Raw genomic sequence first — 13,585 nt, forward strand, 5'->3', positions numbered from 1 at the left:
TGGCGTAACTTGAAACTCATGGGCCCCGATGTGAAAGCTCCAACAGGGCCCCCAAATATTTTAAATCTTTAATAGCAATAGTCTTTTTCTAAAGGTCAAAGGGACTTTTAGGGGCCCCTAGGCTCCAGGACCCGGGTGTGATTGCAACCCCTGCACCTGTTGTAGTTACACCCCTATGTGTGTCTGTATGTGTGTTTGTGTGTGCCTGTATGTGTGTTTATGCATGTCTGTGTATGTCTGTATGTGTGTTTGCGTGTGTCTTTCTGTGTGTCTGTATGTGTGTGTGTCTGTGTGTGTGTGTCTATAAGTGTGTATGTGTGTGTCTGTGTGTGTCTGTTTGTGTGTTTGTGTGTCTGTATGTGTGTGTGTCTGTATGAGTGTGTGTGTCTGTATGAGTGTGTTTGTGTCTGTATGTGTGTATGCGTGTGTGTCTATAAGTGTGTGTGTCTGTATATGTGTCTGTGTGTTTGTGTGTGTCTGTCTGTGTGTGTCTGTGTGTGTGTCTGTATGTGTGCCTGTGTGTCTGTATGTGTGTGTATGTCTGTATTTGTGTGTGTATGTCTGTATGTGTATGTGTCTGTATGAGTGTGTGTGTGTTTGTGTGTGTCTATAAGTGTGTGTGTCTGGATGTGTGTGTGTCTGGATGTATGTGTGTGTCTGTATGTGTGTTTGTGTGTGTCTGTATGTGAATGTCTGTCTGTATGTGTGCGTGTGTGTCTGTATGTGTGTATGTCCTTATGTGTCTGTATGTCTGTATGTGTCTGTGTGTGTGTCTGTATGTGTCTGTATGAGTGTGTGTGTTTGTGTGTGTCTATATGTGTGTGTGTCTGTATGTACAGTTGTGGCCAAAAGTATTGACACCCCTGCAATTCTGTCAGATAATACTCAGTTTCTTCCTGAAAATGATTGCAAACACAAATTCTTTGGTATTATTATCTTCATTTTATTTGTCATAAATGAAAAAACACAAAAAGAATTGTCCTAAAGGCAAATTGGATATAATTCCACACCAAACATAAAAAAGGGGGTGGCCAAAAGTATTGGAACTGTTCGAAAAATCATGTGATGCTTCTCTAATTTGTGTAATTAACAGCACCTGTAACTTACCTGTGGCACCTAACAGGTGTTGGCAATAACTAAATCACACTTGCAGCCAGTTGACATGGATTAAAGTTGACTCAACCTCTATCCTGTGTCCTTGTGTGTACCACATTGAGCATGGAGAAAAGAAAGAAGACCAAAGAACTGTCTGAGGACTTGAGAAAACAAATTGTGAGGAAGCATGAGCAATCTCAAGGCTACAAGTCCATCTCCAAAGACCTGTATGTTCCTGTGTCTACCGTGCGCAGTGTCATCAAGAAGTTTAAAGCCCATGGCACTGTGGCTAACCTCCCTAGATGTGGACGGAAAAGAAAAATTGACAAGAGATGTCAATGCAAGATTGTGCGGATGTTGGATAAAGAACCTTGACTAACATCCAAACAAGTTCAAGCAGTCTGAGGGTACAACAGTGTCAACCCGTACTATCCGTCGACGTCTGAATGAAAAGGGACTGTATGGTAGGAGACCCAGGAAGACCCCACTTCTTACCCCGAGACATAAAAAAACCAGGCTGGAGTTTGCCAAAACTTACCTGAAAAAGCCTAAAATGTTTTGGAAGAATGTTCTCTGGTCAGATGAGATAAAAGTAGAGCTTTTTGGGCAAAGGCATCAACATAGAGTTTACAGGAGAAAAAAGAGGTATTCAAAAAGAGGTATTCAAAGAAAAGAACACAGTCCCTACAGTCAAACATGGCGGAGGTTCCCTGATGTTTTGGGGTTGCTTTGCTGCCTCTGGCACTGGACTGCTTGACCGTGTGCATGGCATTATGAAGTCTGAAGACTACCAACAAATTTTGCAGCATAATTTAGGGCCCAGTGTGAGAAAGCTGGGTTTCCCTCAGAGGTCATGGGTCTTCCAGCAGGACAATGACCCAAAACACACTTCAAAAGGCACTAGAAAATGGTTTGAGAGAAAGCACTGGAGACTTCTAAGGTGGCCAGCAATGAGTCCAGACCTGAATCCCATAGAACACCTGTGGAGAGATCTAAAAATGGCAGTTTGGAGAAGGCACCCTTCAAATATCAGGGACCTGGAGCAGTTTGCCAAAGAAGAATGGTCTAAAATTCCAGCAGAGCATTGTAAGAAACTTATTGATGGTTACCGGAAGCGGTTGGTCGCAGTTATTTTGGCTAAAGGTTGTGCAACCAAGTATTAGGCTCAGGGTGCCAATACTTTTGTCTGGCCCATTTTTGGAGTTTTGTGTGAAATGATCAATGTTTTGCTTTTTGCTTCATTCTCTTTTGTGTTTTTTTAATTTAAGACAAATTAAATGAAGATAATAATACCAAAGAATTTGTGTTTGCAATCATTTTCAGGAAGAAACTGAGTATTATCTGACAGAATTGCAGGGGTGTCAATACTTTTGGCCACAACTGTATGTGTGTTTGTGTGTGTCTGTATGTGTGTGTCTGTGTGTGTGTCTATAATTGTGTGTGTATGTGTGTTTCCGTGTGTCTATGTGTGTCTGTGAGTGTGTGTGTGTGTGTGTTTGTGTGTGTCTGTATGTGTGTGTCTGTATGTGTGTGTGTCTGTATGAGTGTGTGTGTGTCTATATGTGTGTGTGTGTGTGTCTATAAGTGTGTGTGTATGTATGTGTGTGTGTCTGTATATATGTTTGTGTGTGTCTGTGTATTTGTGTGTCTGTTTGTGTGTGTGTCTGTGTGTGTGTCTGTATGTGTGTGTCTGTATGTGTGTGTATGTCTGTATGTGTATGTGTCTGTATGAGTGTGTGTGTTTGTGTGTGTCTATAAGTGTGTGTGTCTGTATGTATGTGTGTCTGTATGTGTATTTGTGTGTGTCCGTATGTGTGTCTGTGTGTGTATGTATGTGTGTGTCTATATGTGTCCTTATGTGTGTCTGTATGTGTGTGTGTGTCTATATGTGTCTGTCTGTGTGTGTGTGTGTGTGTGTAGACAGAGGCTAATGCTTAAATATTTTTTCATAATTTATTGTTTTAGATTTATCAATGGTCTAAAGGAACCTATAATGGTAATGGTGAATAAAGACACTGTTGGGGACATTCAGCCATTCAGCTTCTCAAATTATACCATGCAGTCCTTGGGAGTGTAAGTGTTTTCCTTATTTTACCTTACGTTGAAAGGATGCTTATACTGGTAGGATGAGTACGGGTTATTCCTTGGGGTATAGAGACCAGTGATAGTCTGGTGACCAAGTGAAGTAATGATTTGTTGGTTACATTTCTATCCATACGGAACAGCGGTTTAGTCTTAGTCTGTAATGATTGTCCCTGATTATTACTAGTTTTAATTTCCAATCCAAGTGGAAGCTATATGCCTAATTTCATCCTGCCATTTCGGTCAAGTATCTGGCTCTCCATTTGCTGTGCTGGGGAAAAAAGAACTAAGAGTCCCATTCATCAAGGGGTTTTCTCCAGTGTAAAAGCTTTGGAAAGTCTCATAATTTTGGCGCAACTGGCGGCTGCCCAGCTGCAACAAAGTGTGCAGAGTTGGGAAGGGACTTCTAAGGCATGTCGAATGCTGATTGCCAAATTCAAGATGAATTATGCGTATGCCTCTTCATAAATCTGGAGCATCTGATTCCAGCCCTTCTTCTCATCAATACAGGCGTGAACATTACCGGTCTTGATTAGTGTTGAGCATTCCGATACCGCAAGTATCGGGTATCGGCCGATATTTGCTGTATCGGAATTCCGATACCGGTATTCCGATACTTTTGTGGTATCGGGTATCGGTATCGAAACAACATTAATGTGTAAAATAAAGAATTAAAATAAAAAATATTGCTATACTCACCTCTTCGACGCAGCCTGCACCTTACCGAGGGAACCGGCAGCGTTGTTTGCTTAAAATTCGCGCTTTAACTTCCTTACGCGAAGTCCCGGCTTGTGATTGGTCGCGCGCCGCCCATGTGGCAGGGACGCAACCAATCACAGCAAGCCGTGACGTAATTTCAGGTCCTTCAGGATTTTAAAATTACGTTCCGGCGTTGTGATTGGTTGCGTCGCGGTCACATGGGCGACGCAACCAATCACAAGCCGTGACGTCACGGGAGGCAGGAGACGCGCGCATTTTAAAATGCGCGCGTGTCCAGCCTCCCGTGACGTCACGGCTTGTGATTGGTTGCGTCGCCCATGTGACCGCGACGCAACCAATCACAGCAAGCCGTGACGTAATTTCAGGTCCTTCAGGATTTTAAAATTACGTTCCGGCGTTGTGATTGGTTGCGTCGCGGTCACATGGGCGACGCAACCAATCACAAGCCGTGACGTCACGGGAGGCTGGACACGCGCGCATTTTAAAATGCGCGCGTCTCCTGCCTCCCGTGACGTCACGGCTTGTGATTGGTTGCGTCGCCCATGTGACCGCGACGCAACCAATCACAACGCCGGAACGTAATTTTAAAATCCTGAAGGACCTGAAATTACGTCACAGCTTGCTGTGATTGGTTGCGTCCCGGCCACATGGGCGGCGCGCGACCAATCACAAGCCGGGACTTCGCGTAAGGAAGTTAAAGCGCGAATTTTAAGCAAACAACGCTGCCGCTTCCCTCGGTAAGGTGCAGGCTGCGTCGGAGAGGTGAGTATAGCAATATTTTTTATTTTAATTCTTTATTTTACACATTAATATGGTTCCCAGGGCCTGAAGGAGAGTTTCCTCTCCTTCAGACCCTGGGAACCATCAGGGATACCGTCCGATACATGAGTCCCATTGACTTGTATTGGTATCGGGTATCGGTATCGGATTGGATCCGATACTTTGCCGGTATCGGCCGATACTTTCCGATACCGATACTTTCAAGTATCGGACGGTATCGCTCAACACTAGTCTTGATGTATCAGGCCCTAAGAATTTATAGAAATGTTTCTCTCCAATGACTTAAAGGGAATCTTTCTCCAGATTTTTGCAACCCTATCTGAGAGAAGTATGATGTAGGGGCAGAAATCCTGATTCTAGTGATGTATCACTTAGGATGGCTGCCTGCTGCAGTAGCTTTATATGCTGCAGATCTACCAGTTCTCTAAATGTAGATCTCTATAACTCCACTCACACCATATCCATTAATATGCTTGGATACAGCACTCTGTGAACAGCCAGCTTCTTTAGCAATGACCTTTTGTGGCTTACCCTCCTTGTGGAGTGTGTCAATGACTGCCTTCTGGACATCTGTCAAGTTAGCAGTCTTCCTCATGATTGTGGAGCCTACTGAAACAGACTAAGGGCCTTTTTAGATGCTTAGGAAGCCTTTGCAGGCGTTTTTTGTTAATTATTCTAATTTACTGAGATAATGACTTTTGAGTTTTCATTGTCTGTAAGCCATAATCATCAACATAAACAGAAATAAACACTTGAAATAGATCACTCTGTTTGTAATGAATCTATATAATATATGAGTTTCACTTTTTGTACTGAAGAACTGAAATAAATTAACTTTTTGACGATATTCTTATTTTGTGAGAAGCACTTTTAGATATACAGTACAGACCATAAGTTTGGACACACCTTCTCATTGAAAGATTTTTCTGTATTTTCATGACTATGAAAACTGTACATTCACACTGAAGGCATCAAAACTATGAATTAACACATGGAATTATATACTTAACAAAAAAGTGTGAAACAACTGAAATTATGTCTTATATTCTAGGTTCTTCAAAGTAGCCACCTTTTGCTTTGATGACTGCTTTGTACACTCTTGGCATTCTCTTAATTTGCAGCCGACGGTCCGCCACAACACGGCGCAACTGTCGCACGACAGTTGCGACGTGTGGCAAAGCGTCGCAATGTGACGCTAATGCAAATCAATGGTGAAAAAACGCATCCTGCAAGCACTTTTGCAGGATGCGTTTTTCAAACCAAACGACGCATAGCGACGTGCAGTGCACGACGCTAGTGTGAAAGTAGCCTTAGGATCACATTAGCACCATGGCCAAAGCAAATAAAAAAATCATTTAGTTTGTTAGTCAGTTTTAAATAATAGTGCCTTATTGTCTCCACATGGCCTTGCTCTATACCTAATTTAATGCCCTTAGACACATTAACATGCAGTATTACTATGTTTAGTATAATGATGTTCACACTTCCATTCTCTTGTTTGATCTTCTACAGGAAAACAATACACGGTTTTACAGAAAATGCAAATTGTTCTCTGCCGTCAATGAAATTCGGATTTGGAAGCTCTTATACAGTAATCATTACGGAGGTTAGTAGCAGTAGAAGACAAATGCTATCTACGCCCTAAAGGATCTAAATTACACGCTCTTCTCAATAATTATGAGAATGTCATCCACACGTCTGGTCACAGGATAGGATGTGCTCAGAAGCACAAACTGATTCTCCATGACTTTTAGATATGGGACGGATCCCCACTCCATCTTAACACAACCATAACTACAGTAAACCTAGGCACTAGAATAAATACACAAAACACATTATTTTGGTTGTCAAAATAGACACAGCTTTATTTAAATCACAGGATTAAAACATCCACAGTAGGTGTCAGGTGAAGTGCTAGTACATTGGGATTCACAATACTGTGATACCCCCAGCTGTCTGACATACAGCACCAAGACAGACAGCCATAAAGGGGCGGAACGCACTGGCTTTCCATTCAAGCATAGCCAGTAAACTTTCAGGGCACCAATGACCCTATTATCCTCACTCCTGTGCTTAACCACGTAAACTTTCAGGGCACCAATGACCCTATTATCCTCACTCCTGTGCTTAACCACTGTGCCCGCCCCTGATTGACGTTACCGTTGCAAATATCCTTGAGGCTGGCCACCAAAGCCGAGCCTGTTCACCACCATTAGGTTTTTACCTCCTCTATTAGTTAAAATGAATCAACCTTTACTTGTTCGCAACTTCCACTTGACTCCTAAACCGCCACCAAAGAGGACATTTGACACCTTAAATGGACTCCACCACCACCAGGGAGGATATTTGACACCTTAAATGGACTCAACCGCCATCAAAGAGGACATTTGACACCTTAAATGGACTCGATCACCATCAACCATGCCTAATAAAGCCATCAACCATTTCAACATGGTATGGAAAAACTGTGCATACAAGTAACACAATTCCAGAGCGCCGACAAAATAATTTTATCAATGCAACTCTACCAAATTATGATCAATAATACAGTAACTAAAGGCCCCGTCTCACATAGCGAGATCGCTAGCGAGATCGCTGCTGAGTCACAAGTTTTGTGACGCAACAGCGACCTCAGTAGCAATCTCGCTATGTTTGACAAGTACCAGCGACCCGGCCCCTGCTGTGAGGTCGCTGGTTGTGTCGAAATGGCCTGGACCTTTTTTTGGTCGTTGAGGTCCCGCTGACATCGCTGAATCGGTGTGTGTGACACGGATTCAGCGATGTCTTCACTGGTAACCAGGGTAAACATCGGGTTACTAAGCGCAGGGCCGCGCTTAGTAACCCGATGTTTACCCTGGTTACCATCGTAAATGTAAAAAGAAACAAACAGTACATACTCACATTCCGGTGTCCGTCAGGTCCCTCGCTGTCCGCTTCCTGCACTGACTGACTGCCGGCCGTAAAGTGAAAGTACAGCACAGCGGTGACGTCACCGCTCTGCTGTTAGGGCCGGCGCTCAGTCAGTACAGGAAGCGGACGCCGGGGGAAACGAAGGTGAGTATGTACTGTTTGTTATTTTACATTTTACACTGGTAACCAGGGTAAACATCGGGTTACTAAGCGCGGCCCAGCGCTTAGCAACCCGATGTTTACCCTGGTTACCAGGGGACCTCGGCATCGTTGGTCGCTGGAGAGCGGTCTGTGTGACAGCTCTCCAGCGACCACACAGCGACTAAACAGCGACGCTGCAGCGATCGGCATCGTTGTCTGTATCGCTGCAGCGTCGCTATGTGTGACGGGGCCTTAAAGCAAAATAACAGTTGCTAAACATCCTGCCATGAGGATCACATAATGGGGAATGTGGAAAATGCACCATAATAAAGGTGGTAGCCACAGTCTGAATACCTGTATAATGACATCTGTCATGCCTGAAAAACTATTATACCATATGCATTGTAGCCAGCTGTAATAATTCACCAATTCACATTTTTTGGTTCTAGAAACCACCATTATGCACAGTAGCTGTGCTGTGCAGTAATATTTTCTTAAACCCACTTACTACTACTACCGGAAAAGTGATGAGTATATATAAAGAGGAAGATATTATAAATAGGGAGTAATTAAAAGCTATACATAACATAACATTAAAACCGACCATTAAATAACTTTCATAATATTTGGACATAGTAATTGAAATATACCTATGTTAATTGTTTTTAATGCACTTGATGACATTCACTGTTAACCGCTCCAACTGGGTCAAAGTCATCGGGGATAGGCATGTTGCCCTTCATGTTGATGCACTTAATTAATTTACCCTTAGCCGCTCCCCCTGACTCAAGGGCATCGGGAATAGGCATATTGCCCTTTGTGCTAATGCAGAAGATTTTACTCTTAGGCTCTCCCACCATCTCAAGGGCATCGGGAATAGGCATATTGCCCTTTTTGTTAATGAACTAGATTACTTTACCCTTAGTCACTCCCACTGACTCAGGGGTACCCAGATTAGGTATACTGCTCTTCAGTTTAATGCACTAGACTACTGCTTTGTCCAGAAGAAAACCATAAAAGAAACAAGAGTTGGTCAATAATTATAATAATTTTTATTTATATAGCGCCAACATATTCCGCAGCGCTTTACAACTTATAGAGGGGACTTGTACAGACAATAGACATTACAGCATAACAGAAATCACAGTTCAAAACAGATACCAGGAGGAATGAGGGCCCTGCTCGCAAGCTTACAAACTATGAGGAAAAGGGGAGACACGAGAGGTGGATGGTAACAATTGCTTTAGTTATTTGGACCAGCCATAGTGTAAGGCTCGGGTGTTCATGTAAAGCTGCATGAACCAGTTAACTGATTATGTGTTTTGGTTTTTTTTCTATTTTTAATAGGCCACACAGGGATAGTTAGGTTAATGCGTTGAGGCGGTAGGCCAGTCTGAACAAATGCGTTTTTAGGGCACGCTTAAACTGTGGGGATTGGGGATTAATCGTATTAACCTAGGTAGTGCATTCCAAAGAATCAGCGCAGCACGTGTAAAGTCTTGGAGACGGGAGTGGGAGGTTCTGATTATTGAGGATGCTAACCTGAGGTCATTAGCGGAGCGGAGGGCACGGGTAGGGTGGTAGACTGAGACCAGAGAGGAGATGTAGGGTGGTGCTGAGCCATGGAGTGCTTTGTGGATGAGGGTAGTAGTTTTGTACTGGATTCTGGAGTGGATGGGTAGAAAGTGTAATGACTGGCACAAGGTAGAGGCATCGGTGTAACGGTTGGTGAGGAATATGATCCTGGCAGCAGCATTCAGGACAGATTGGAGCGGGGAGAGTTTGGTAAGAGGGAGGCCGATTAGTAGAGAGTTACAATAGTCCAGACGGGAATGAATAAGAGAAACAGTAAGAGTTTTTGCAGAGTCGAAAGTAAGAAAAGTGCGAATTCTAGAAATGTTTTTGAGATGCAGATAAGAAGAGCGAGCCAGTGATCGGATGTGGGGGGTGAATGAAAGCTCGGAATCAAGGATGACCCCAAGGCAGCGGGCATGTTGCTTTGGAGTAATGATTGAACCGCACACGGAGATGGCAATGTCAGGCAAAGGTAGGTTAGTAGAGGGAGAGAACACGAGGAGTTCAGTTTTTGACAGGTTCAGTTTCAGATAGAGGGAGGACATGATGTTAGAGACAGCGGTAAGACAATCACTGGTGTTTTCTAAAAAGGTCGGCGTGATAACAGGAGAAGAGGTGTATAATTGGGTGTCATCAGCATAGAGATGGTACTGGAACCCAAATCTACTGATTGTTTGTCCAATAGGGGCAGTATACAAAGAGAAGAGGAGGGGGCCTAGGACTGATCCTTGAGGAACCCCAACAGTAAAGGGAAGGTGAGAGGAGGAGGAACCAGCAAAACATACAGTGAAGGATCGATCAGAGAGATAGGAGGAGAACCAAGAGAGAACGGTGTCCTTGATGCCGATGGAGCGGAGCATAGTGAGGAGGAGCTGATGATCCACAGTGTCGAATGCTGCGGAAAGATCCAATAGAATTAGCATGGAGTAGTGACCATTAGATTTAGCTGTTAGTAGGTCATTAGAGACTTTAGTGAGGGCAGTTTCATTAGAGTGTAAAGAGCGGAAGCCAGATTGAAGTGGGTCGAGAAGAGAGTTATCTGAGAGATAGCGTGTAAGACGGGAGTGGACCAGGCGTTCCAGGAGTTTAGAGATGAAGGGAAGATTAGAGACAGGTCTATAATTAGCGGCACAGTTATGGTCGAGGGAGGGTTTTTTAAGTAATGGATGTATGATGGCATGCTTAAATGAGGAGGGAAAAATACCGGAAGTGAGGGAAAGGTTGAATATTTTTGTTAGGTGAGAGGTGACAGCCGGGGAAAGGGACTGGAGGAGATGTGACGGAATGCGGTCACTGGTGCAAGTGGTCGGGCGAGAAGATGCAAGGAGCCTGCTTATGCTTACTTCTTCTTCAGTAACTGGTTCAAAGTCAGAGAGTGAACTAGATGCAGTGGGGGAGGGAAGACAGTGCCTGGTATGAAGAGATTGGGAGATGATTTCCTGTCGAATGTGGTCAATTTTTTCTTTGAAGTAATTGGCCAGATCGGCAGCGCGGAGATCTGTGGTTGGGGCCTGCTCTCTTGGGTTGAGTAGGGACTGGAAAGTGTCAAAGAGACGTTTAGGGTTATTGGACAGTGAGGTGATGAGGGTGTTGAAATAGGTTTGTTTGGAGAGGTGAAGGGCAGAGTTGTATGTTTTTAGCATGAACTTATAATGGATGAAATCTTCGGGTAGATTAGATTTTCTCCACAGACGTTCGGCGCACCTGGATCATCGCTGCAGGAAGCGTGTTTGCAGCGTGTGCCACGGTTGTCACCGTCTGTGTCGAGTTGCTCTATGTATAGGAGGAGCAGCTTCGTCCAGGGCACTTTGCAGGGTTTCATTGTAATGGTTCAGAGCAGAATCAGGACATGAGATGGAGGAGATTGGGGCCAACGAGGACTGCAAGTTCTTCATAAGTTTCTGGGTGTTAATGGCCTGTATGTTTCTATAAGTGTGGAAAGTGGGGGTGACCTGAGCAGGATGGCAGTTCTTGATAGAGAATGAAAGAAGGTTGTGGTCAGAGAGCGGGAGAGGGGTGTTTGTGAAATCATCCACTAAGCAAAGTCGGGAGAAGACCAAGTCAAGGGAGTTTCCATCTTCATGCGTTGGAGAGTTAGTATACTGCGAGAGGCCGAAAGAGGAGGTTAGAGATAAAAGATGAGAAGCAGACGGGGAAAGGGGAGAAGCAATGGGGATGTTGAAATCACCCATGATAAGGGTGGGGGTGTCACAGGAGAGAAAGTGTGGAAGCCAGGTGGCAAAGTGATCCAGGAACTGATGAGAGGGGCCAGGAGGACGATACACCACCGCCACTCGCATGGAGAAGGGGACGTAGAGTCTGACAGCATGGACCTCAAAGGAAGGGAATACAAGTGAGGGTACTTGGGGGATAACTTGGAAGGTACATTTGGGTGAAAGGAGCAGCCCAACGCCTCCACCTGCTCTGTTGTCTGATCTTGGGGTATGAGAAAAGTGTAGTCCACCATAGGAGAGAGCAGCAGCAGCAGCAGCGGTTGTGTCTGACTGCTGGATCCAGGTTTCAGTAAGAGCCAGGAGATTACGAGCCTTAGAAAGGAAGTAATCATGGGTGAAGGAGAGTTTATTACACACAGAGCGAGAATTCCAAAGAGCACAATTGAAAGAGACAGAAGGCATGCATGGAATATTAATAAGGTTAGAGGGGTTTCTCGGTGTAGCAGGTCAATATAAACAATCAAGATCCGTGCCTCAGCATTCACAAGTCACATGAACAAAAAGAGAGGGCTACAGAAGCTACAGATTGTATTGAAAAGCATAGCTACCTTTTTTTTTATTCTCCCCTCCAGCCGCTGTTCCTAGCTCGAAGGAGCCAATTTATTCTGTAAGCATGCAAAATATGATTGCCATAACCCCAGGGACTTTACCCTAACAGGGTCTTATAGGCTATAAATGCTTCTGGAGACCAGGGGGCCATACCATGATGGTCACCCCTCCACATCAGGTTGCCATACCTGAGATGGTTACCCCTCCACTGAATAACATTAAACAACATTAACTTGCATCTGAAAAAAGGAGAAGTGGGATTGAAGGTTCAAGCATTTTGAAAACTGCAACAAACAGCTCCACCATGCCATCCCCAGCCGCACCGCAACCGGCCCAGGGGGACCCAGCTCACTGTTGCCCATACCAAAAATGTCCCTCTGAGACCTCTCTCAGTAGGGACCTGTTTTCAAATGTAACAACAAGCAGCTCCATCATGCCACCTCCAGCCACACCACAACCGGCCCAGGGGGACCCAGATTACTGTTGCCCATACCAAAAATGTCCCGCTGAGACCTCTCTCAGTAGGGACCCGTTTCCAATTTTAACACCCGCTTAACACCGATGGGAGTCACCCATCCCTGCAGTAGGCTCCCCCATCCTCCTTTGGTGTAAGCAACCTCCTTCAAAACCCCCCTCCTTTTCTGCCAACAGATGGTTACCACTTGATACAAGGGGTCCATACCTGAGATGGTTACCCCTACTGACCAAATTCTAAGTAATGTCAAGGACCCACCAACAAAGGAAAAACAAATAATTGCTCTCTTTTTTTATCCAGTTCCTAAAATGTATAAGATGTGGTTTAAGTGAGGATGAAACACCATGTATGTACATATAAGTTAGAGTTTACAACCAATGTATACAACAGGTTGATAGTGGAAAATCTCCCATCATAAGGTCAGATATAGTCAGTGATGGGCAATGCTGTGTTATATGCTGTAACAATAAATGAGGAGAAGCCGCCTGCTCCTCTACAGCAGTTACAGACAGACACGGCTCTCAAATCACCAGCTGCACATATTGTAAATAGTAAGAAATATAATATGTAGGGCTAGTGTAAGCTGCCTGCAGCCATAGGTGTATGTGTAGATGACTGCAATTTCTGTATCCCAATCAGTCACACTAAGTACATACAATAGACAGGGCTGAAAACTGGGCCCATGATATGTCCTCCCGAGCAAGGTGCAGCATCACATTAGGAGTGCCCATTCACTGCCCCCCCCATGTGCGGAGTTATTAGTACCCACTCACTGCCCTGCCATGTGCTGAGTTATTAGAGCCCACTCACCGCCCTGCCATGTACTGAGATATTAGTGCCCCTCGCCGCCACGCCATGTGCTGAGTTACACCCCAAATATTTATTTTATATACCGTATGATGAAACATATGCTAAGGCTCCAGGTAATCCACTCAGGCCTGTGCTATCCACCATCTTAGGTAATATAAAATAAGCACTTGGTGGGTATACACCGATCCTGCACTATGTGAGGGGGACAATATAC

General features: G+C 44.4%; 1 protein-coding gene across 1 annotated transcript in view; it reads left to right on the forward strand.

The window, feature by feature from the left end:
• Positions 1 to 13,585, forward strand: part of SLC15A1 (solute carrier family 15 member 1) — a 114,709-nt gene that overhangs the window by 89,847 nt on the left and 11,277 nt on the right. Inside the window, exons 19-20 of the mRNA XM_077297109.1 lie at positions 3,061 to 3,168; positions 6,190 to 6,283. Of these exons, the coding sequence (XP_077153224.1) occupies positions 3,061 to 3,168; positions 6,190 to 6,283 (202 nt within the window). The remainder of the gene's footprint in view (positions 1 to 3,060; positions 3,169 to 6,189; positions 6,284 to 13,585) is intronic.

The sequence above is a fragment of the Ranitomeya variabilis genome, chromosome 3 (genome assembly GCF_051348905.1).
Source record: "Ranitomeya variabilis isolate aRanVar5 chromosome 3, aRanVar5.hap1, whole genome shotgun sequence".
Classification (NCBI taxonomy): Eukaryota; Metazoa; Chordata; class Amphibia; order Anura; family Dendrobatidae; genus Ranitomeya; species Ranitomeya variabilis.